Raw genomic sequence first — 24,163 nt, 5'->3', positions numbered from 1 at the left:
CTTCACTCTCCTTTATCATCTGAGCCATGAACTGCCTCACTCTCCTTCCTCAACTATGTTAAACGGCTTCACTCTCCTTTATCAACTATGTTACACTACTTTATCAACTATGTTACACTACTTCACTCTCCTTTATCATCTGGGCCATGAACTGCTTCACTCTCCTTTATCAACTATGTTTCACTGCTTTACTCTACTTTCTCAACTATGTTACACTGCTTCACTCTCCTTTATCAACTATGTTACATTGCTTCAATCTCCTTTATCAATTATGTTACACTGCTTCTGGCATAGGAATGGGCCGGCCCACGTGCATGTCGGTGCACGTGTGTGGCGTATCATGGCATCTGTGCTTAAATATTGATCATTGTCTTGTCTGGGGTTGAGGGGTAAAGAGCAGCTGCTGCCTCCTCTCTTTAATAATTCAGCGGCGGTGGCAGCGGCGCGAGCCTTAAAACAGCCGTAAACACACACAACCTGAGCCTGAGGTTGCATTCATCATATGACACACACACACACACACACACGGTGCGGCGCTTCTATTTCATCCTGATGGGCTCTCCTTCTTCTTTATGTTACGCCAGCATCACCCCGCAGCACGGTGCACAAATAAAGAGGCGATGCCGTCTAATGGCTCAAAGGACCCTGGGAATTGATCCTCCGATGTCGGAGTTTGCCGTCTAACCGTCGTTTACAGTCGCTCGTCGGAGAAAGAACGCCGTAGGGAGGCTTGGGAGCGTTTTTTCTTTTAAGGAAGAATTATGAAGCATTTCAAATGGAAGGGGCGGTTATCTTAAGACATTTAAACTTTAGCAGTAGTAGTGGCAATAGTAGTAGTAGTAGTAATAGTAATACTAATAGTAGTAGTAATACAAATAGTAATACTAATAGTAGTAGTAATACGAATAGTAATACTAATAGTAGTAGTAATACGAATAGTAATACTAATAGTAATACTAATAGTAGTAGTAATAATAGTAGTAGTAGTAGTAGTAATAGTAGTAGTAGTAGTAGTAATAGTAGTAGTAGTAGTAGTAATAGTAGTAGTAGTAGTAATAGTAGTAGTAATAATAGTAGTAGTAGTAATAATAGTAGTAGTAGTAATAAAAGTAGTAGTGGTAGTAGTAGTAGTAATTATAGTAGTAGTAGTAGTAGTAGTAGTAGTAGTAGTAGTAATAGTAGTAGTAATAATAGTAGTAGTAATAATAGTAGTAGTAGTAATAGTAGTAGTAATAATAGTAGTAGTAATAATAGTAGTAGTAGTAGTAGTAGTAGTAGTAGTAGTAGTAGTAGTAGTAGTAGTAGTAGTAGTAGTAGTAGTAGTAGTAGTAGTAGTAATAGTAGTCCTGGAAATCAAGTGTGTGGGAGAAACGTGAGGAGATTGGATGAAAGACGGCCAAATAGAGGAAATAGAGGCTCTTGACCTCTAGGCTACGATGCTTGTCGCTATAGTAAAGAGAGGAGAAGGAAAGGGGGCGGAAGCAAGGGGAGAAGAGCACGTTAGTGAAGATGTTTTTCCTCAAATACGACGTCTCCGCCTATGTGTGTGTGTGTAATCTCCCCAGGCAGATCCCTCTTTAGCAGAAGCAGGGAAGAATGGAGAAGAAAAGGAAAAGCCATCTTTATCCAAATCCAATTGCAGCTGCAAAGAGGGAGGAAGAAGGAGGAGGACGTTGTAATTTGTCTAAGGGATTACAAGCCAATGCTGGCAGACCATGACGGCTCATTCGGTGTGTGTGTGTGTGTGTAAGTGTGTGTGTGTCCATGACTTAACCCATAAGAACATCAGTGACAGAATTCATGCAACAGAATTGGAGCAGAGAATTATGAATATTTCTACACAGCAACACGTGTGACTCAGTCCCCTAATAATGCCTGCAGGTTATCTCGGAGGGCAAGAAATAGCAATTATTTCATATTTGTGTCTTATTTCAACTTAACTGCCACTACGCCAGCCACTTTGTTGAAGAAAGCAGCGGGCATTTTGGGAATCAGTCTTTGGAGACTCTTCATAAGACGTATTTTGGAGATTTGAGAGCTTTTTGGTCAATTTGCGGTCATTTTTGGTCATTGTTGGACATTTTGGGCTTTAATAATTATACTTTTTAGAAATTATTGGGTATTTCTGCGCCTCTGAAAGTATAAACTGTCAATTGCATTTAGTATGGGACTGTATATTTCGGATCTGGCAACCCTGCATAGGAATTTCATACTTGTGTATCCTCATTCAATTTGTCCACTTTAAACATGAAAAAAACACACTTGGCTCCATCATTCATTCCATTTCCTTATCGCTTATCCTCACAAGGGTGCCGGAGCCCATCCTATAACACCATGAATTGGTTGCCAGCTATACATTTACCATCCTATAAATATACATTTATGGGTTTTGCGGGGTTCACCTTAATTTCCACTTTAATCTACTGTACCAGCGTGATGCTCCCATTGGGGGACTTAGGTTCCATATTTTACCACACAGGTTCATGGAGAGCCATATACACCCATCAAAAGAGCCACATATGGCTCCCGAGCCCTGTAATAAATCAACAATATGTAAATAAATGGCTCCCATTTAGAAGTCATGATTTAAAATGTATCTATTTGCCTCAACTCCAAAAACCTGCCATTCCCCCACAATCAAAAGGTCAAGCGGCCTCGCCAAAGCCGTAAAAACCGCCGCGGCATTCTGCCAAATCACCTTCTACGTTTTACGAGACATCGCAACTGCCATTTGGACGGAAACGGCGCAAAGAAACGGAGAGAAACTAGCTTCAAGACAATGTTGGGTTGCCAGACTTTGATGAAAAGCGACTTTCCGACGCAAATATCTGCCCGCAGCGGCGAAAGACTTTTGTTAGATGGGAAAATCGGACGGGCGTCGCCGTTTGAAGCGCCGTCAGTGTCTTCCCGCGTCGGGGTTGAGTGATGGTGATACGAGGCAGGCTGTCCCTCACACAAGCGCACAGCCAGAGGCTGTACGCAGCTTATTTTGCTGTGACACATAGCACGCCCTGTAAATCACATTACCACACAGACAGGAGCCTTTCTAGCCTGGAACTGGAAGAGTGCAGTGACACACACACCAAGAAACAAAACACTCACACTTTGGACATATGTTGGGCAAATGGCGACATGTTCTTTCAGGGCATTTTTTTTAGACTGTCGGTTTACATTGAACAGCTCGTTGCCATGTTGTTATATTTGATGGATTTGGTTGTAGTATAAGGGGAAAAAAGGGAGTTAATTTAATGAAAATGTGCAGAATATTGGTTTAGGCTAGTTAGGTTAGGACAGAAATTATTCATATTTTTAAAAGTTATTCTTTTAAGGCCATGATTGGGATTTAAAAGTCAAAATAGTGCATGAAAATGAGGTCATTTTACAACTTTTAAAGTGGAAAAAGTCAGACTTTTTTGATGTTTTGTTATGCTAAAACTAATCTATTAATTACAATGAAGAATTTAATAAAATTATGATTAAAAAGACATTAGAGTTAGTGTATATGCTACAGTGCAAATATGGTTTTCCTATTGGTGCGTTTGGGACATTTTTTTCCATATTTTAGCTCACAAATTAGCGGAGACCATCAAAAAAGCCACATAAGGCTCCTCAGCCACAAGCTGCCTACCTCCGTTTTAAGTTTTGGGTCCGTATTGCAGATTTGCTTTTGTTTTTGTAGTGAAAGTGACATAAAAAGTCATAAAATGATAAAAAGTCACATCTCGGGTAGATAAATTCTAAAATATAGCTAATATTAGCTATAACAAAGATATTTGTACGGAATTAAATTCACTGGCTATTTTATAGAGATGTACATAAACACATTAATCCTCAAAACCCAAGTTGTTAAATATTTGCTTTTTACAGGACTGATGATTTCACTTCAAATCTGTTACACAGAACAATGTGCAGTTCACAAACTGGACTGTTCATGGAAGATTTAATCCACAAACTAGGGAAATAAATATAAACGAGAAAGTAGCAGCGAGTTAAGCACCAAACAGTCAGCTTGAGTCCTTTTGTTGGCGTTAGGGGCTTCATTCATATCCCACGCAAAGCCCTTACATTACTACCGTTGCTATAAATATGAGAAATACACACTACTACAGTCAATTGGGTACTATATTCAAATGTCAAAAGTCTAGAGTCAAACGATAAAAAAACAAGTATTTCGCTTGGTTACTATGCAACTCTTAAACTAGTAAAACAGAAATGTAAATAGAAATAAAAGGCCAAAACGCAAAACTAATTCAAGGCCAATACAACCGCTCTTGTTTAAAATGTAATCAGTGAATAAATTAGCCGCATAAAAATGAGTTTTAAACAAGTGCCTGGTTTTGGCGAACAATTTTCTTCGAAAAAGATACATTACGACTGTATTTTCCACCAAAAATGAGATCTATGTTGTCTTTTTCACCCCCGCAACAGGAGATGAGGACGAAGAAAACCCCACACGGAGCTACAGGTACGAAAACTGCAAATCGGCAGAGATTCTAAGAGCTTTCTGATGTTTTTATCGGATATTCCGCTTGTAGAAACTGAGATTGGAAACCCCTCCACCTCCGCACTTAAAGTCCGTCTGCATTATTAATGAGAAGACAAAGCGAAACATTTATTTATCGCTGAGGAATAGCAGAAGCTGTCCCAGAAGAGATAAAATGGAGAAAAAAACATCAAGAAAGCCAGGGTCAAGATGGAGAATCACTGTGAGTGTCTTAGGGGAGACTGAGTTGCTTCTATAAGGGGTCAAGGCTGAGATATTTGGTGTGTTTTTGTTTCGTTTTGCTTTTGGGATTTCCTCGGGGCTCGGAGATCATGACCAGGTCAAAGAATTATTTATGAGTCCCAAAAAAAACAGGTTGTTTATGCTCGGGATCCGAAGATTTAGCAGCGTGTCGATCTGAGGACTGATAATGTTAAATTGTGATACGTACTGGATTGAAACTGATCTAAGACTGGATCAGAATGGAGTGAGGACTAAATTATTGTATGAGTTTGACTAATGAAGAAGTCGCAATCACCCCAACCAGGTGGCAAAAACAAAAAGAAAGAACTGAATAAGGGTCAGAACCTGTTTCTGCCATTCATGAAAATCCAATAATTGAGAGTGGGAATCTATTTAGACATATTTAGATGGTTAAAACACATTTATTTTGATAAATTCAGCTTTTTTTAGTTGTCACTAGATAAAGGTCAGCAATAATGAAGATGCTAATTTAATTACTAACCCTTTGCCTCATACGTATTTGTATTTATTTACTTATATAGTATTTCAAAGAAGAAAATTGTACCCGAAACGCTTCATATTCCGCCAAATACTGCCTCACTGGATGCAGATTTTTTTTGCGAGTTAAGACCAAAAGAATGGTTTAACTAATATTACTTAAATTCCTAGCCCCAATAAGAAAAGCTTTAGTTAAGCGAATCTATAAGAGAAAACAACACAACAATTTAAAGCCAAATATTAACATTTTCCATTCGTCAGTTCGTATTTAAACGGACTCAAAATCAACAAAGTCTATATTTTCCAACCTTAAAAACACTAAAACATGCAAATAATTCACCTTCCAACTAAATCTTTATAATTACATTAGGCAACAAGACCAAATATAGCTTTTGTATCTAAAATAACATGTAAACATTGGTTATAATATTGCCTGTGAGTGGCTTTAAATATTGTTCGGGTGTGATCGAGGGGTTTGTATGTGTATGTGTATAATGGGGGGTGCGCATTACGGTATAAGCACTCTGACAGTGAGTGGCCCTCTGCTCTGGTACACAAAGGACTATGATTATATTACAAGGATGACTACAGCGTATACTCCCTCAGCACCCCCAACCACTACCACATCAGACGTTCTACTGCCAAGCGCTACATGCTCTCAACGGGCTAAGATAATGATCACTATTGTGCATAACGCTGAATGACAACAGTCCCATGCAAAGCGTGCCCCATGCGTCGTCACCTCGATTCCCTTCACTGCCTTTTTTTGTTTATATTTGGTGGCTGAAAAGCAGAAAAGGTCAAAACCGATGCAATTGGTTGACTTATTACAAGTAACACCTTGTCATTTCCGCTCTATTGTCGGCTCAACTCAAATAGGATCAAAATAAAACCCTTCAGTGTTTACTTGATAAAAACAAGTCAATTTTAGAACTCTACAAATTTAATTTCAAATGCTAACTTGACATACGCATTTTTGCTAAAGGTCAAATATCCCTACGACTCTAGAAATGAGTTGTAGACGATGTACAGTCCAACTAGAAATGATCATAATTGTGGCACGCCATTGAAGTGTCCAAGATCAATACATCACTTAACAAGCAGCTGTCACTAAATGACAAAAATCCCTAAAACTCTAGAAATGAGTTGTTAGACGTATAAAAATGGGGCTCGGTGGCATGCAACAGTACGGCGATGTCCTTTTTTCATTATTTCTCCATTTTTTTCCCACTTTGTGGTAAAACTTTAATGTGTTTGCCCACTCAAGTACTCAAGGAAACTAGTAAAAAATGGCTTGGGTTGCAAAAAAACACCAGAGTGGTCTCATTGTGGGGAGATTGTAAGAGAAACAGATTTAAGTGGTTAGCGGCTGGTATGCTGTGTATGTGTCGCCCAGTGAGTGAAGACACAGACAAATGGCGGAAATTAGACCGAAACCATTCGGGAGAAAAAAACATTTGTAGTTTTTTTCTGTTTATGTTTCATATGTACTGTTAACGGATGCACTTTTTTATATGTATCATATATTATGCTGACCTGGCCCATAAGTCAAATTTTTAAAGTCAATGTGGCCTTTTTATTTTATTTTTTGATTTTTATTTTTTTTCCAAGATGGCGCCTGTCACGCGGAAGCCAGTGGCAGTATTTTTTGTGTTTTATAGCCCTTCTATCTTTTTTTAAAGACATTTTAATATTTTTTAATACATTCCTTTTCACTTTACTTTGTACTTTATACTGTTTACTTTAATGATGAGTGATGAGTATGTTACTACTTTAGTCTTTTTTTTCTATTTATGTTTCATATGTACTTGTACTGTTAACGGATGCACTTTTTTATATGTATCCTATCTTGTGCTGACCCCGCCCATCTGTCCAATAATCGATCAAATACAACTGTGACGTATCGAACGATACGGCTATTTTCAAAGCAAAAAAAAGGGTGAGCAAGAGGAAAAAGGAGTTCCTCCCTCCTCTGCTGCCATGCGGCTTTAGCCATCTGGTGGCAGAGCCTAAATTAATTAGCTCTGCTCATTACTAGCTTGCAAGAGGAGGCCTGCAGTTTGAAGCATGCAAGCAGCATCTCTGCAAGGGATCTTTGAAAAAATGATTTTGCACCACTATTTCTCACTAATACATCATTTCTATCAAGCAAAAAATCCCAAAAAGGACCGGTACACTATTTTAGTATTCAGTTTTTGCAATTTTTGGGTGTCTTCAATGACATTTCTACTGGAAAACAGTATTTTTTTCATATAAAGCTATCCAGAACGAGAGGCATTTTCTAATGTATAAACGAAATGGCCGAAATTTCAGTAAACTAGACGATATGGGCGAACTTTCAGGGCGTGAAACCTGGTCTACGTGTGCCTTATCTTCCTCGGGGAGCGCCGCCATTGAGATGCCAGATGGGGCTCAACATCATTGGCAGAAAGAGAGACAGAGAATAATAGGAGATGGCTGGCATTCATTATTTACATCACTTGGTATTGGAATATTAATGCTAAAAGCAAGCCTTCATTAAATTAACTGGAGATGCGAGGAAAGGGGGGGGGGGGTTAGGCAGTGGGTGAGAAAGAGAAGGAGGAGGAGGAGGTAGTGGGAGGCACATTCTGTTAAATGGGCCCTGAAATTAGTGAAGCAAAAACCTCCATTAAGAGAACCCGCATCCCCACTCACTTTACATCTCTCCTTGAATTTTTTTCTCCCACTCATTCACACACCTCTCGTCTTTTTCCACACACACACACACATATAAATCAGGTTTGCTAAAACCTTCTTAAGAAATATGCATTTCCGCACTGTCCCTCTTAAGTGCTTCGTCAAAATTTAAACATGCTTATGGTGGCAGATTGCGAATTTGGTCCCATTGGTGGAATACTCTAGAGAAAACAACATCTTCACTCTCACTATCCTTCTTCGTCGTTCCTAACTTCTATCATTTGCCCTTCATCTTGATCCCCTTTTCCACATATGTAGGTAAACCCGGGGTACGCCTTGCTGCATTAATGAGAAGAAGAAGAAGATGTGTAATTGTGCAGACTCATGCGCGCATACGATGTTAGCTTGAAAGAATACACCAATGAGTAGAAGGGTTGGTTCCTCCCTGCACAGCAACACATTGCGTATACGCCGCGCCACTCTTCCTATTAGTGGAACGCTGCCAGGCGGCGTTGATTTCTGGAGTGTAAATATCTACAAAGAAGGCAGGTGATGTCTACATGGCAAAATATGATCTGGAAGTGAAGTTGGAAGGCAAAAAGATCATGATCGAGAAATGTTGTAAGGGCTGAAGGAGATGGAAGTTGAAGATGTGAACCATGTTCAAGTTATTTTTGGGAAATTTGAAAGTATGGTAAAATGACAGCTCATCATATGTGTCATTAAGGGTCATATTTAAGCATTTTTTGTGATTTGTCATCTGATATGGTTGTTTTCTTGGGGTGGAACGCATTAATAAAAGAGAAATTAAATAGTATGTATGATATTGCAGTGTGATTTGATTCTGCGTTGGCTATATTTAGGCAGACTGCATTTCATTATTCCTTTCAGCTTATGTTTTTTTGTAGTATTTGATGTTTTTTGGATCTTTTCGTCTGGGAATTTTTACAGGATTTTTTTAATAACATTTTTGCAAATCTAATCTCATTTTAGATCTAATCTGGATGGTGTCAGTCACTGGTATCAAACAAAAACATAATTGTTAACCACTAATATACTTATACATACTTTTATATATATACATACTTGTCATACTACATTCCCCTTTCACACATCTGCCTATTCCACTATATAAACATAGCACATCAACAAGCAATGTACCTGTAGACAGTCAAATATTATACGGCAATGTCTACAGAATCTTAAAAAACATTTTTTTTAGACTTTTAAGTGAGTAAATATGTGCCATGTTGCATTTATACGTTCTTTTTAAATTGCTTAATAAGGGGAATTGCAACCAGTAATAATGAGAGCAATTGTTTCATTGAAAATGAAGATTCTTGAGGGAATCCCAAAAATCATGTGCAACCTCACCTGAATGGAATATTATCTGACAATGTGTGTGTATCTTTATACAAAAATAAGGCGGCAACGGAGCAGGAAGGAGTGCGTCGGGGAAATAAACACGAGTCTGTTTTGCCCCTCAACAGAAATAAACAAGGCACTCTCTTGTCATCCTGCAAAAGAGAGGAGCTCACTGTTTATGCAGACGCTTGCAAACACACACAAACACACACACGACACTCTCAGACAGCAAATGTAGCGCTCACAAAATAACGGGGGTGCTTGACAAGGGACACGATTGAATCAAATGTGTTTGGGCCAATGCTTTTTACCATGCATGGCTTTAAATTAGCAACAATTTCAAAAGCAATTCTTCTATTTCTATTTCAAATATACACCATATATACTAGATGTTGTTAGGGAATAAAAAATCTAGTGTAGTAGTCGTTTAATCGACTTTAACGGAAGTACAAGGTTGGTTATAATGTTTTTATTTGGATTTTTTCTTTTCCTGCGCTGTCCTTGGTGCTGAAGTGCTTCTAATGTTCTGACAGGAGTTGTTTAAGTGAGCAAAGCTGCTCCACTACATTTTATCTAGCTGTGGGAAAGCTGTATCTGACATACATTGTATTTTTCCAGTCGGCAACCGCTCCGTATTCAACAAGGATGAATGATTTGTAGTGCAAGCGCTCAACTGTCAGACGCCACTTGTATGCAAGAGCTTTGTCTATGCAACTGTGTGTGTGTGTTAAAGTGTGTGTAAGTGTGTGTGTGTGTGTGTGTGTGTGTACAAGCCAAACAGCACAGAGAAAGCATCAAGGCTACAATGGCTTTCAAATGAAATGTATAGCAGCTTCAAATGACATCCTTTTCTCTCATTGTCTTCGCCTTAGTCAGCTAAACTGGATTATAAAAGTTATATTAGCTCGATGGCTATTTGTCTTTTACACAAAAGCACATTAAAAGATCACTATTAGGAGTCGAATGTCAGTTGGGTGGGAATATGGGTTAAGTTAAAAGAGGCAGTCATTATTCTGTTCATTTACGATGAATTGTAGTGACGGAAATTCGTTTTTCTGATTTTTTGCAATATATGTTTATTTACCAATCGATGACAAAGAATTAGGGTTCAATATCTTGCTGATTATACTTTGACAAAGTCACAAGAGTGGGATATCGAACCCACAACCTCAATAATTCTATTTATATTCTTATGACTTATCTATTTCTGTCTACAATGTATATTGCTGTGTCTGTATTCTCACCCTCTTGCTACTGTGACAATGAAATTTCCAAAATACAAGATAAATAAAGTTAACCAATCAAATCCAACTACATTTTCGACCTACTAGCATTAAATATTTACAATATAAATCATCAAAGTACTGAAATGAATCACAAATCACCACAAATTCATGAAAATATTAGCACAGATAATAAAAACAAGGCAAAAACAACCCCTAAAAACTCTCTAAAACAAAGATTAAGGTCCACAACAACCCCAGACAGAACTGAAGTTCAAAATGGTATTTTCAAACAATATTTCTACTGAAAAGAGGTGAGAAATAGAAGTGGTCACCTGTATAGAGCAATCAAGTATATTCACAAAACTGCATGTACTAAGACAGGAGTAGCATAAAATGCCAATAGCACAATGTATCATTTACTACCTGTGGCTGCATCTACGTATAAAATGCTAGATTGTTTTCCTCCGATACGCCGTTAATTGGAGGATGCCTGTATTGTAGTAATTGTGTATTGACAAAAGTAGCTTGGGGCTGTTTCTACTTCACTACAGTTTCCATTTCAAAGCGCTAAAGGACATTGGAAAAGCAGGAATAGAATATTTGAGAACAAATAACTAAGAAAATAGATTTGTAGCGTTTACTTCTTGAAGAGGAAAGTAGTATTTTATGTAGGCTTTTTTTGTTAAAGGGAATAACAAGACTTCCCACGTCTGCACGGCAAGACTGGGAGAATAAATGTAATATCCTTTAATTTACTTTGCCGCATTCATTCACATCAAAAGTATTGTGAGCTTGTAAAGGAAGCAATCAAATGACTTTTTTGAAGGTTTGACTTATGACAAGATGTCTTACACATTTGCTGCAAGTCATTTTAAGAGCAGACGGTGAAGGAAAACAACGCTTTGGGAGCAGCGCTGACGTCAAATCACAACGTTATACCGTTAATACATAAATAATAAAATACATTTCCTTTGTGACACCAGTTGTAAAACATGTTTGATGCACGCAAAATGCAGTTGTCGAAAAGTACGGCAGCAACACGTGGCTAAGCCAACACAAAAACATTGTATATATGTGTATATGTGTATATAAGTATATATCATGTGCATATATATGTATATCTGTATATGTAAATATTTGTATATCTGTATATGTAAATATATGTATATCTGTATATGTAAATCTATGTATATCTGTATATGTAAATATATGTATATCTGTATATGTATAGCTGTATATATATATCTGTATATTTATATATATTTATATCTGTATATGTATATATGTATATGTATATATATATGTATATCTGTATATGTATATCTGTATATATATATATATCCTTATATGTATATCTGTATATGTATATCTGTATATGTATATATGTATATATATATATATATATATATATATATATATATATATATATATATATATATATATATATATATATATATATATATATATATATATATATATATATATATATATATATATATATATATATATATATATATATATATATATATATATATATATATATATATATATATATATATATATATATATATATATATATATATATATATATATATATATATATATATATATATATGTATATCTGTATATGTATATATATGTATATCTGTATATGTATATATATGTATATCTGTATATGTATATATATGTATATCTGTATATATATGTATATATATGTATATCTGTATATGTATATATATATGTATATCTGTATATGTATATATATGTATATCTGTATATGCATAGCTGTATATGTATATCTGTATATTTATAGCTGTATATGTATATATATATGTATATCTGTATATGCATAGCTGTATATGTATATCTGTATATGCATAGCTGTATATGTATACCTGTATATTTATAGCTGTATATGTGTATGCGTATCTGTATATGTATATATACATATGTGGGTGATTGCGCAAGGGTGTGTGGCTGAATACAAAGCAACACCTTTTAAGATGATGTTGTTATGTCAAATTGAATCCCTGAACCTTCCCACTAGATGAAATCTGCTTGCAGTTAACAGTGATGCAAGCTGCGTATGCATATGGGTATCCTAGTAGATCCACACACGTCTTATGGGAGTCATCAGGGCAGTCTATATATCACAGTAAGCACATTGATTAGCTATTAATAAAGCATAGAGAGCCCACTGCTCACAAGGGAGGTCACCATTGGCCTGCCTTTCTTCCTCCCTCCCACTCACGTACGACACGCAAAAAAACATAAGTGCGGACAGCTGCTCCGTTTAACTGGCGGAGGTCAAGGCCGGCCGGTGGTCTCCAGAAAAACAGGGCGGGGTCAAAAGATGAGACATTGTTCCAGTCATGATAGGTAAGCTACGAAATGGGGGAATGTCTATTAGTTCCAGGCTTGTCATCGACAATTTAATGCGTAGGAAAGCTTACTAGAAAAGGTTAACTTTGATTTGACTTTCATTTCACATTAGTCTAAATATGTATGGCTATTTTTAAACAGCCACATCCTGACTTATAAGAGGGAAATACACACTTTTGCATATTTCTTGGCTATTTTTACTTGAAATATACAGGATTTGAGGCCTTTAAATCTGCTTTTTACATCACAAATCATATTAAATAGCGAGTTTTATTGAATTTCCTACACTAGCATGCCGGTTAAGATAAATAGTGTGACTACATGTCCAAAAATGTGCACTCCTGTTAACACTGACCAGTAAAGCCGCTTCGGAAAGGTCACAATTGAAGCGCGAAAACTGTCCAGAAAAACAAAAAAAACCCAAATACGCATGGTCGCCATGTTTGGCGTGCCCCTGCCAAGCCGCATCAGTTTCCCGATCCAAGTCAGTGGGATAATTATACTAACACATTTGCTCTTTTCTACATTATGTATGTGGTCTTCACTTACGGGGCTGCCCACGCCACCTCACGCAATCTTCGATGCACTCTCAACCCTCCCTTTTTTTTTTATGAGTGACATCTTTTTTAGGCAAGTCATGATCCCCATTAGCGATGGATTTGCCAATTGAGGCGATTGTGTGAAGCCATCCCGTCATGTATTTTTTTTGCTCTAATTAGTTCCTAAGGCTTAAGGAAGAGGGGAAGATGGGGTTAAGGGTGGGGGGCGCGTTGGCGAGGACTTTGTGTCGGTTGATGAGTAATGGATGACGTTGGCTGCATATTTGGCAAAAAAAATGTGAGATTGGACTAGCTGGGCATGTGTGTCAAAGTGGCGGCCTGGGGGCCAAATCTGGCACGCTGCATCATTTGTGTGGCCCGGGAAAGTAAATCATGAGTGCCGACTTTCTGCTTTAGGATTTAATTTAAATGAAGAGTTTGATGTATATTAAATTTCCTGATTTTCCCCCTTTTGAATCGATAATTGTCATTTTTTTAATCATTTTTTCTGTGGTTTTAGTTCAAAATTCATTTTGGAAAATCTAAAAATATATATTTTTTAAAAAGCTAAAGTAAACATTGTTTTAGATCTATAAAAAATATTCAGGGTTTTTAATCTAGTTCTATTAATCCATTTATAAGAAAAAAACTAAATATATCTCAAATGATTCAATGTATATTAAATTTCCTGAATTTCTTCCTTTTAAATCAATAATTGCCATTTTTAATCAATTTTTCTGTTTTAAGTTCAAAAATCATATAGTAAAATCTCAATATATATTTAAAAACATTGTTTTAGATCTATAAAAAACTGACTATTCAGGGCATTTAATCCAGTTCTTCTAATCCATTTATACAAAAAAAAAAATCTAAACATTCTATCTAAAATGGTCCAGCCCACGTGAAATCGAGTTGACGTTATCACGTCCCGCGAACCAACCCGAGTCTGACACCCTTTGGACTAGCACGTACTCAAACCGACATCGAAAACAACAAATCGGCTGTAAAAGGATAGCATCCTTGGGCGTCTGAAAAAACAAACACTATGGAAGGAAGGAGCGTAGCCATTGAAATGCCTGGTAGGACGCGGCTGGGCCGAGTGCGGCTAATGAATAACTAACTAGCAGAGAGGAAAGGGAGTCGTCTTCTCCGAGGAAGGCCAAATGAATTCGCCCAAGCGCTATGCAAATGTTCCCCGGGCTAACGAGAGCGCCTGCATGATTGGAGTACCATTGAAATTCTCCTCGTGCACAGCCCCCCTCTCACATTTTCCTTCTCTCCTATCTTTCTTTTCAATCTGCGTACAACATCCACGTTACAAGATTTTGGCGTCCATTCAGATGGTGGTAGGTCATAAAAAAATGTGTTTGAAAGGTTTCGTATTCATGGAAAGTGAAGTTTTGTTTAGTTTTTTAATGGAATTTAAGATAAAAAAAGTTGATTTGAGGTTTTAATGAAATTTGAGAAGTTTGTTTTAGGTAAAATACTTGGATTTGGTAAGATTGGTTGGATTTTTTTGGCTTTCAGTGGACTAAAGTGTCTTCGATCGCCCCAGAAATCAACCAAATCTAACAAAATAGCATGGTGAGGCTAACAATTTCTAAATCTTGCCTGCCGCATCATTTTGTGTGGCCTGGGAAAGTAAACCATGACTGCCGACTTTCTGTTTTAGGTTCAAATTAAAATAAAGAGTATAGATGTATATTAAAATTCCTGATTTTCCCCCTTTTCAATCAATAATTGTCATTTTTTAATCAATTTTTCTGTGTTTTTAGTTCAAAAATCGTTTTGTAAAACCTAAAAATATATATAAAAAAAGCTAAAATAAACATTGTTTTAGATCTATTAAAAAAACTGAATATTCAAGGCTTTAAATCCAATTCTTTTAATCCATTTATACCAAAAAAATCAAAATATTATATCTAAAATGATCCAACCCACATAAAACCCAGTTAACATTACCACACCCCACGAACCAACCCGAGTCTGACACCCCCCGACCTAAACCAAAATCCACATCACGTCCCAAACAAACTACGACTCCCCACTCTCCACCTGCCCACCCAAACACAAGTACTGAATAAATAACCAACCTAACACGCATCATTTTCAGGTTCCCACTCGCACACCTAATCACACATCAATAAATAAACACCCGCCATCCACCCTCGTCCCCACAACCGAGGAGAGGAACAAACTACCCTCATCCTAAAGACAAACATCCAGAGATGCTTACTGGTCAAACACAAGCCAAGATAAATGAAGGAGGGGGACGCTTGGAGGAAAGGAAGGACGGAAGGAAGGAAGGAAGGAAGAGCGATGGATGGGGTGAGCATTAAGCTTTTGTCGCATGCATATTTAATGACAGGACACAGTCCCTTTCAAGCCCTGAGCCGCTTGGTTTTTCCCTGGGGAGTGTCTTCCCCCCCACACACACTTACACAAAGTACACACACTTACACAAAGTACACACAAGTCTCTTCTTCAAACAGTAGTCAGTCCATCACCCCTTTTTTTCCCATTCTATGCCCACTTTGCCACTTGCATAATTTAACACCTAGAACGCTTTTGCGCCACTTTGTCTCTCGTTTTTCTGCTGATACAGGACGTTTTTTCCCGCGTCTTTTTTGGGGGGGAAAGGTAACTTTTTGTGGTTGACGAAGTGGAAGCTAAAAAGATGACACTTTGTCACTTTTGTCTTCTAATAAGTGCCTCTCCAAATAGGAGGGATGACACTGAAAGGGATTGTAGAGAGAAGAGAGAGAGGAGGATGCAGAGTGGTCACAAAATGGTGGATTGAGTGTGTTGGGGGGGTTGAAATCGTGAGCGCTATTAATGAATGCGCAAGCACGCGTATGTAAGACACACTGTACCGCAGTGTTGGTACCGACAACTCTCTTTTGTCGTTACAGCGACCAATCAATGCGGATGTTGAGTCCATAATTGAAGAAAAATCAATGTGGGGAAGAAAGAGCATTGGAGGGCGGGGTATTATATTTGTGATGAATGCTATACATGTGCAATTTTTGTGGATATGGCTACAGAGATTTATAATATGTGGATTAATTTTTCATAAGAGACAATGTAAGGCAGTTCTTTTAGTATTTATTATGTTTTTTTCGATTTTTTTTCCGCCTTGAAAATCCTTGAGTGTATATATTCTATTGAATAATTGAATATATGATCTAGGTCGGGTGTGTTAAAATGTTTATCAATGGTAAAATATGTATTTTAAGAGGAAAAAATGGGGATTTTAATGAGTTGGTTATTGGTAATTTATAAATAAGTAAAACGTATTGATTTATGAGACATTTCATTCGAATATGTATCTATTTTTTTACCAAAAAGAGGTCAAAAGTTTTTTGCAACAAAATGTGTGCTTACAAGATTTTGTATGCAAAAATCTTCATCATTCACATTGGCTTGGATTAAATAACAATATGAATAAATCATGGTGACAAAAATCTTTACAAAAAGTCACACAAAAAATTAATCGTTCATTTTCAATACGGCAGCATCTACGGAAAGCCCCCACCAAAAAAGTTACAATATCAATTTTCATCAATATAATTCATCCCTATTTCCCTTGCAATATCTACCATACAAATAAGATAAACTCTCATTATCTTCTACTATGTGTGTGTGTGTGTTGTGTGTGTTTGAGTGTGTGTGTGTTGTGTGTGTTTGTGTGTGTGTGTGTGTGTTGTGGTGACGTACTAATATAAATCAAGCAGTGTTGCATCCTCACATTTTCCCCATTCCGCCTGCCAGTTCGCACCCGTTACCATGGTAACCAGATGAAACTCACACTTGATTTAAAGTTGGAGGGGGATATGGTTACTAATAACCAAGTCACACACACACCCATACACACACACATATATACACAATTCCTTCTGGCACATCCCTCGACACTTCCCAGCTGACGAGCACACAAATGATCATTTTCTAACCAGCAAACCATCAATTAGAGAGAGAAAAAGGGGTAAAAAAGGGGTGTAGCGCAAGGATAGCGAGCCCATTTGTCTACCAACCACCCTCACACACACACATATTTATATATATACACATATAGACGTGGTATTGTAAACGTTCGGATCCAAACAGATTTGGCTGTCAAAATGTGACATGACACCCAGGCGGGGTCGTCTCGCAGTGAGGGCAGCTGTCAGCAAACACTGGCTTGCCTCTTCATCAAAGCTTATTCAAAGTCACTTTTATTGACCAACACGGCCATTGTGTCATCCTGTCGACAACGCCGCCGCACCTTGGCATATTAATAGATGGCGAAGCCGAGGAGCGGCTGGTGTTCCGATGAAAAAACACAAAGCCGTTGGTGATGGATGGACGGATGGATGGATGGATGGGAGGTTTGGCAAAGTGCTGACGCAGGCGTGGGGTTTTGCGGGGAGAATTGGGAGGGATGAGGGGTAGTGGGGGTCCCCGAAATTGGATAAGAACCGCTTTGTCATTGAGAATCTTGGCTTCTGGCATGTGGAAAAATGGATGAAAACAAGAATGAGGGGCGTGGTTAGCGCCTGGGCCTCAATTTGGGGGACTTGGGTTCAAATCCAGGTTGTGAGTGACTTAGGGAATCAAATTTAGAGAATAGAATCATTTTCAGATGGTTGATTTCATCTTTTAAGCATATTTTTGCTATTTCATTTATAATTTTTCATGTGTTTTTCTCATCTAGGCCTCACAGTGGGGGATCTGGGTTCAAATCCTCCCAGATTCCAAAAGACATGGATGGTAGGCTGATTGGACACTTGAAATTGCTTTTAGCTACAAGTGATTGGTTGTTTGTCTCATTGAGGCCTGTGATTGGCTAGCCACAAATTCAGGGTGTCCCCCAAGTCAGCTGGGATAGCCTCCAGCACCCCCTGCCACCCTAGTGAGGGGTATAATCGGTTCAGAAGATGGGATGAGGTGAAAAAAATGAGACAAGAACGCAAACATTATAATTATAACTAATCAATGATATCAATAAATCAATATTTTTTCAGTCCAAAGTCTCAAGTCATATTTTCAAATCTACACAGTCCATCATATTCAAATAACTAATATTCCAAGTCTATTCCACTTGATATAGATTCATCCAATTAATTTATCTTCTGAAATGCTTATCCTAGGGGGTGCTGGAGCTTATCCCAGCTAACAGGTGAATTCAGATGGCTGGTGTATCACCTAAACTCATTGTCAGCCAATCACAGTCATTCATTCTAATTAGCATTCAGAATTTACGATGACACTGGCAGCCATTGACGAAACCAGCAATCTGCTTAGCCAGAGATATATAGAAAACGTGCGCTCGTGTATGTGTGTGTTATAGTGTGTAAGGAGAGTGTGTGGGTGCCTTTTCATGTCCTGGCTTGTTGATATGTTAATGCGTTGGAGAATAAGTCCATCAGCTGATCGATAACACACTCCCACGGAGCTCTTAGCTAACACAGCGGCTACGACAGGCACGCAAACACACGTATCAGAGGGTCTCAGTCGTCTCACAGCCAGAGATCCGTGACAACAGAGAGGGGAAATCCAACAGCAACTTTTATCGATCTACACTGGAAACCTCCCTCAGGCCAAATACACACAAATACACACAAAACACAAGTATACACAACAGCTGAGTCGGATCAATGGTACACTCCAAGTGAAGGACAGTGCATGGCTATACAAAATACACGCACGGCTGTAAACACACAATTGCCTGGATGAAAGAGATGCTAGAGAGATAAAGGGCAACGGGATTGTAACATATCATCTGACCTAAACAGTTTCATCTGACACCCCACAATTTGCCAGTGGTCCGCGGAGCAAATGTTAACTGAGCGCCACGTCAACCTTCAAACGCGCACGCTATAAAAAAAAAAACGCGTAGGAGGCCTCCATATACGCCGATCGCGTCCGTACATATACGCTGGTTAAAAGGATGCTTGGCTCATCAAATTACATTTTCCTTCACCTCTTTTTCACACTCAGACGGGTTGATTTATCTGTGGAACACGGCTATTAACTACAGCTAGTGACATGGCAGTCAAAGGCTATTTTATCGTCTTTTTTTGAAGGAGTGGTCCATTTTTTTGTGTAAAAAAAATTCTCCTACATCTTCTCACTCTGACATTAAGAGAGAAATTCATTACAGCCACGGCGGGGTTTGAGGTAAATCCTGTTTTTGAAATTGCTGATACAACTAGCTCAGGGGTAGACATGGCTCGGGAGCCACTTATGGCTCTTTTGATGGGCGCAAATGGGTCTATGAGGTAAACTATGGTAACTGCTGGTGAGAAAGTGGAGGAATAGGGGCGTTATGTTGATATTATGGCATTAACACTAAACCCAGCGCCATTTTTTTCCCATTACACTCTTTCTCATTGATTATCATTGATTAGCAACAACGTAACAATGTTGTCAATAGAATTCAAAGACTTTTTGTACTTTAAAAGTGGTGAAATGACTAAAAAAGGCAGACATTTTGATGTATGTTGAATTTTAAATGGCTCTCAAGCATTAACATTTAAAAAATATCAATTGTTTACGGCTTTTTCCGTCAAAAAAGGTTCCCGACCCTTGGACTAGCTTTTCCGCGGGTGAACAATGCTCGACTACATGTCGATTTGACTTCTGACTTCCTCCCCAAAAGCTTATACGTATATGCAAATATGTTTCGCAAATGATGTGAGTAAGAGAGGTCTTACCTGGGACAATGGACACGGTGTCTTTTTCCCAGGACACGACGCTGACGTATTCCTGGACAGCGGACGGGATGAGGCACTTGAAGACAGCGACATTACCTCGCATGGAACGCTGGTCAGCCACACGGACTGTATATGGCTCCCGGAAAACTGGTTTTAAATAAGAAAAGACAAAAAAGCTGGTTAATAAAATATCAGCGTAACACTGTGTTATTCACTATAAAAGGAATAGTTACTTAGACTTTTTTTTTAAAACTAAAAATAGTGGATTATGACTTAAAAAGGAGGAATATGTATACTTTGAATCAGGCTGGTTTATCAATGTTTGGAGTTTTTTGGGGAAAATATAAACATTTAAATCAGAGTATTGTCCACTTTATTCACTTTTGCACCCACTTATTCATGTTGACTACTTTTCTAAGTTGACTATTTATTAAGCTACTAATTCATTAACTACTTATTTGTGTATTTAGAAATATTTAGTGATTATTTATTCATTATTATTCATCATTTATATATTTGTTCTTTTCTTTGTTGTTAGTTATTTGGGCACTTCCCTACTTATGTTGACTACTTATTGTTTTGTTACGAATGTATTTTGATTATTTATTGACCTTAAATTTGTCTGTTTGTTGTTGTTGCTTTTTGTGCACTTTGTGGTGAAGCTTTAAATTTTCTGAATTCAATTCAATTTGATTGAATTGAATTGATTTGCATTGAATTCAATTGTTTTGCATTGAATTCAATTGATTTGCATTGAATTCAATTGTTTTGCATTGAATTCAATTGATTTGCATTGAATTCAATTGATTTGCATTGAATTCAATTGTCTTGCTATAGAAAAAGAACATAAACAAACAAGCTCCAACTAGTAACTAAACCTTAGCCATGATTTTAAGACGGGCTGACCGGGGGCACCGTTGAAGGAGATTCGGCGTGAGTGGCCTTAAGCATTTCAAAGAACAACGGCGCAGATGCTTTGGGACGGCGAGGGCCGCGGCGTGGCTGGCGGCCGCCGCCACTGTCACGCGCAGGCGCTGGGCATCAGAAAAACGTGGCTCGCACATGTCACGCCGAGCGAGGGGGCAGTCCATCTGCGCCGGGGTGCCGGTGATTAAGAGGCGGCTTCACCATATAAAAACACTAGCCTGTAGCTAACCAAATCGTAGCAAATATTTGTCGATAAATCTCACAAATAAATATTATTTCGGTGGATGAGTGGTGGGAAAAGTTTGCCTCGCACTTTGGAGTTCCATGATTATTCGTCTCCAAATCAAACAATGCAAACATAAACCATATTTTTTACTGGATCGATATATAAACTTCCAGAAATTTGACTTAAGACAACAAAAACAAATTTCAAAAAAACAAGCAGGATGAAAAATATGGAAGATGAGGAAATCAAAATTCCCGAAATGAAATGAAGCCCAAAAAAGGCTGATGTTGGCGAGCATTTTTTGGCATCCCAATCTATCAATGCTATTCAAGCAGCTCCAAAAATGAGGACAGCAATGGTTTAACAATGCAAATTACCCACACACACACACACACATGTATATATAAGAGCCCGCCCTCCAATGCTCTTTCTCCCCCAGCTCTCCAGTGATATAATTAACGTCTAGCCTGAAGGCCAGTTTCCTTGGTCATTAATAATGCTTTATACGGGCAAGCACTGTCACTGGAACCCGGGTGAAAGCAAAGGCATTGTCCTTGGCAAATGTTACAGAGTCTTTCACCTTTAAAGTAAGTCTTACCCTACCTATGACTTTATATCTCTTATACTTTTGGAGGGGTTAAGGTTAACTCCACCAACCTGTAATGGAAGCGCAATCCACTGTGTTGGCAAAGTTAGGGCTTATTCCGGATTTGAACTTGAGACTTTTTGGTCTACTTTTTGCCCTTTTATGGTTTTTCTTTCCAAACTTCTGACTATTTTTAGTATCTTATATTATTATACTTGTAAAATGACCACAAAAGCATTCAATTCAATTGACCCATTGCACTAAACTAGGTTTGAAAGTACTCAAAAAGTGGGATTCATTGATTGATTTTTTGAAGATTACTTGAAATTTCCCTGAAACTAGTGATTATTATTGATATCAATACAAAAAAATATCATACTTTAAATATATATAATCCTTGGTTGACAGGAAAATGCTTTCAGGCGTTTTTGGGAGGTTTGTTATTAAGTTTTGATCCAACTTTCTGAAATTTCTGAAAAACTCAGAGGTCGAAACGTACATTTTTGATGTCATTTATGGGATTCTTTTTAATTTGTATATAATATCTTAAATCAATATAAGTATCTTGCTTTAAATCAAAATACAATTATGTTGGACTTTAATAACCGCAAATATACCGTTTTTGAACAATAACTATCTCGTAATATCCCTGAAATTGGGAGTACTCTCGTAAGTAGTAGTGAGAGTAGTGTTCAGGAAAAAAACTAAATAAATACGTCGAACTGCTTGTCTTTTCCGGGCAAAATCACATGGGAGAATAGAAGCGTTAATGAAATGCAGCCTTTACACATCCTCCGGTAGGCCCATGACTTTTTTTCTTCCCCGCTTAAGTCGCCCAACAAGCTGAGCGCTAATGCGAGCCAACGCCTCATTTGTAAAGCAATTCAAAGCTAAAGGACATCTAATTGCAATCGGGTCTGGAGAGCGACCGGCTCTCCATCTAAAGCCGCCGTTGCCTTTCACCGATAACCATCGCCCCTGCAGATCGATGGCGCCGATCGACTGAGTAGCCCGGGCTGCCACGGCACGGCTAATTCTTTCAATCATTTATTTACTCTCTGATCGACCCTGCTGACACTCGTCAATAGCGGGGGAATTTCCCTCTTGCCCCTGAACACCATCATAGAGTCTTTAAAATTATCTTGACGGCTTGTAAGTGTTTTCGGTGAGGTGACATCGGCCCCCCGGGGATTGGACGAAGGATCATAGTTATTTTGCTTCATTCTAATCATGCAAAAACTGTCATGTTGACTACTTATTTTCATGTCGAATACTTATTAATGCTGACTACTTATTTGTGTTGACTACTTATTTATGTTGACTGATGAGAAGTGTAATTATTAATGAACCTATCAACTACTTGTTTATGTTGACTAGTTATTTATGTGGACTACTTATTTATGTGGACTACTTATTTATGTGGACTGCTTATTATGTGGATTACTTATTTATGTGGGCTACTTATTTAAGTGGACTACTTATTCATGTGGACTACTTATTCATGTGGACTACTTATTTATGTGGACTACTTATTTATGTGGATTACTTATTCATGTGGACTACTTATTTATGTGGACTACTTATTTATGTGGACTACTTATTTATGTGGACTACTTATTTATGTGGACTACTTATTTATGTGGACTACTTATTTATGTGGACTACTTATTTATGTGGACTACTTATTTATGTGGACTACTTATTTATGTGGACTACTTATTTATGTGGACTACTTATTTATGTGGACTACTTATTTATGTGGACTACTTATTTATGTGGACTACTTATGTGGACTACTTATTATATTGATTACTTATTATATTGACTAATTATATTGACTACTTATTATATTGACTACTTTTTATATTGACTACTTATGTTGACTAATGTTGACTACTTATGTTGACTACTTATTTATGTATCAATTATTTGTGTGCACTTCATGGTGAAACTTTAAATCTAATTGTACTTATATAAAGGCATTCAATTCAATTCAACCATCAAAATATTCAGCATTCACTTTAAAGCAATCAAGTCTTATGAATAAGCACAATGTCTAGACCCCACTTTTAATACAACCCACCTTTTTCCGCTCTTATTTCAATGCAAAAGAAACATGATCTTATATTCAGGCCAAAACGGTAATGGCCTTATTTTTGCCAGCGCGTCAATATGCTGCGGCTCTACGCCAGCTGCGACCATGTCATCTTCTCCATAAATGAATGAAAACCAATGCAAAGATGCAAATGTGAGCCTAGGCTGATTTGGGTGTAAATTGCACTCCCCCTCATTGTACGCACCGCAGAATCATTAGGATGTTACTGATGCCTGA

The 24,163-nt window shown here is 37.8% G+C and overlaps 1 protein-coding gene across 2 annotated transcripts in view; it reads right to left on the bottom strand.

Moving 5' to 3' along the window:
• dscaml1 (Down syndrome cell adhesion molecule like 1) overlaps nucleotides 1-24,163 on the bottom strand; it is a 76,894-nt gene that overhangs the window by 41,509 nt on the left and 11,222 nt on the right. For both annotated transcript variants that reach the window (XR_013327057.1, XM_077722124.1), the window contains exon 3: nucleotides 20,093-20,239. Coding sequence is in view for 1 of the 2 variants with exons in the window: in XM_077722124.1 (XP_077578250.1) it covers nucleotides 20,093-20,239 (147 nt within the window). In the remaining variant the exon portion in view is untranslated. The remainder of the gene's footprint in view (nucleotides 1-20,092; nucleotides 20,240-24,163) is intronic.

The sequence above is a fragment of the Stigmatopora nigra genome, chromosome 8 (assembly GCF_051989575.1).
Source record: "Stigmatopora nigra isolate UIUO_SnigA chromosome 8, RoL_Snig_1.1, whole genome shotgun sequence".
Classification (NCBI taxonomy): Eukaryota; Metazoa; Chordata; class Actinopteri; order Syngnathiformes; family Syngnathidae; genus Stigmatopora; species Stigmatopora nigra.
This window is presented reverse-complemented; position numbering and strand designations above follow the sequence as displayed.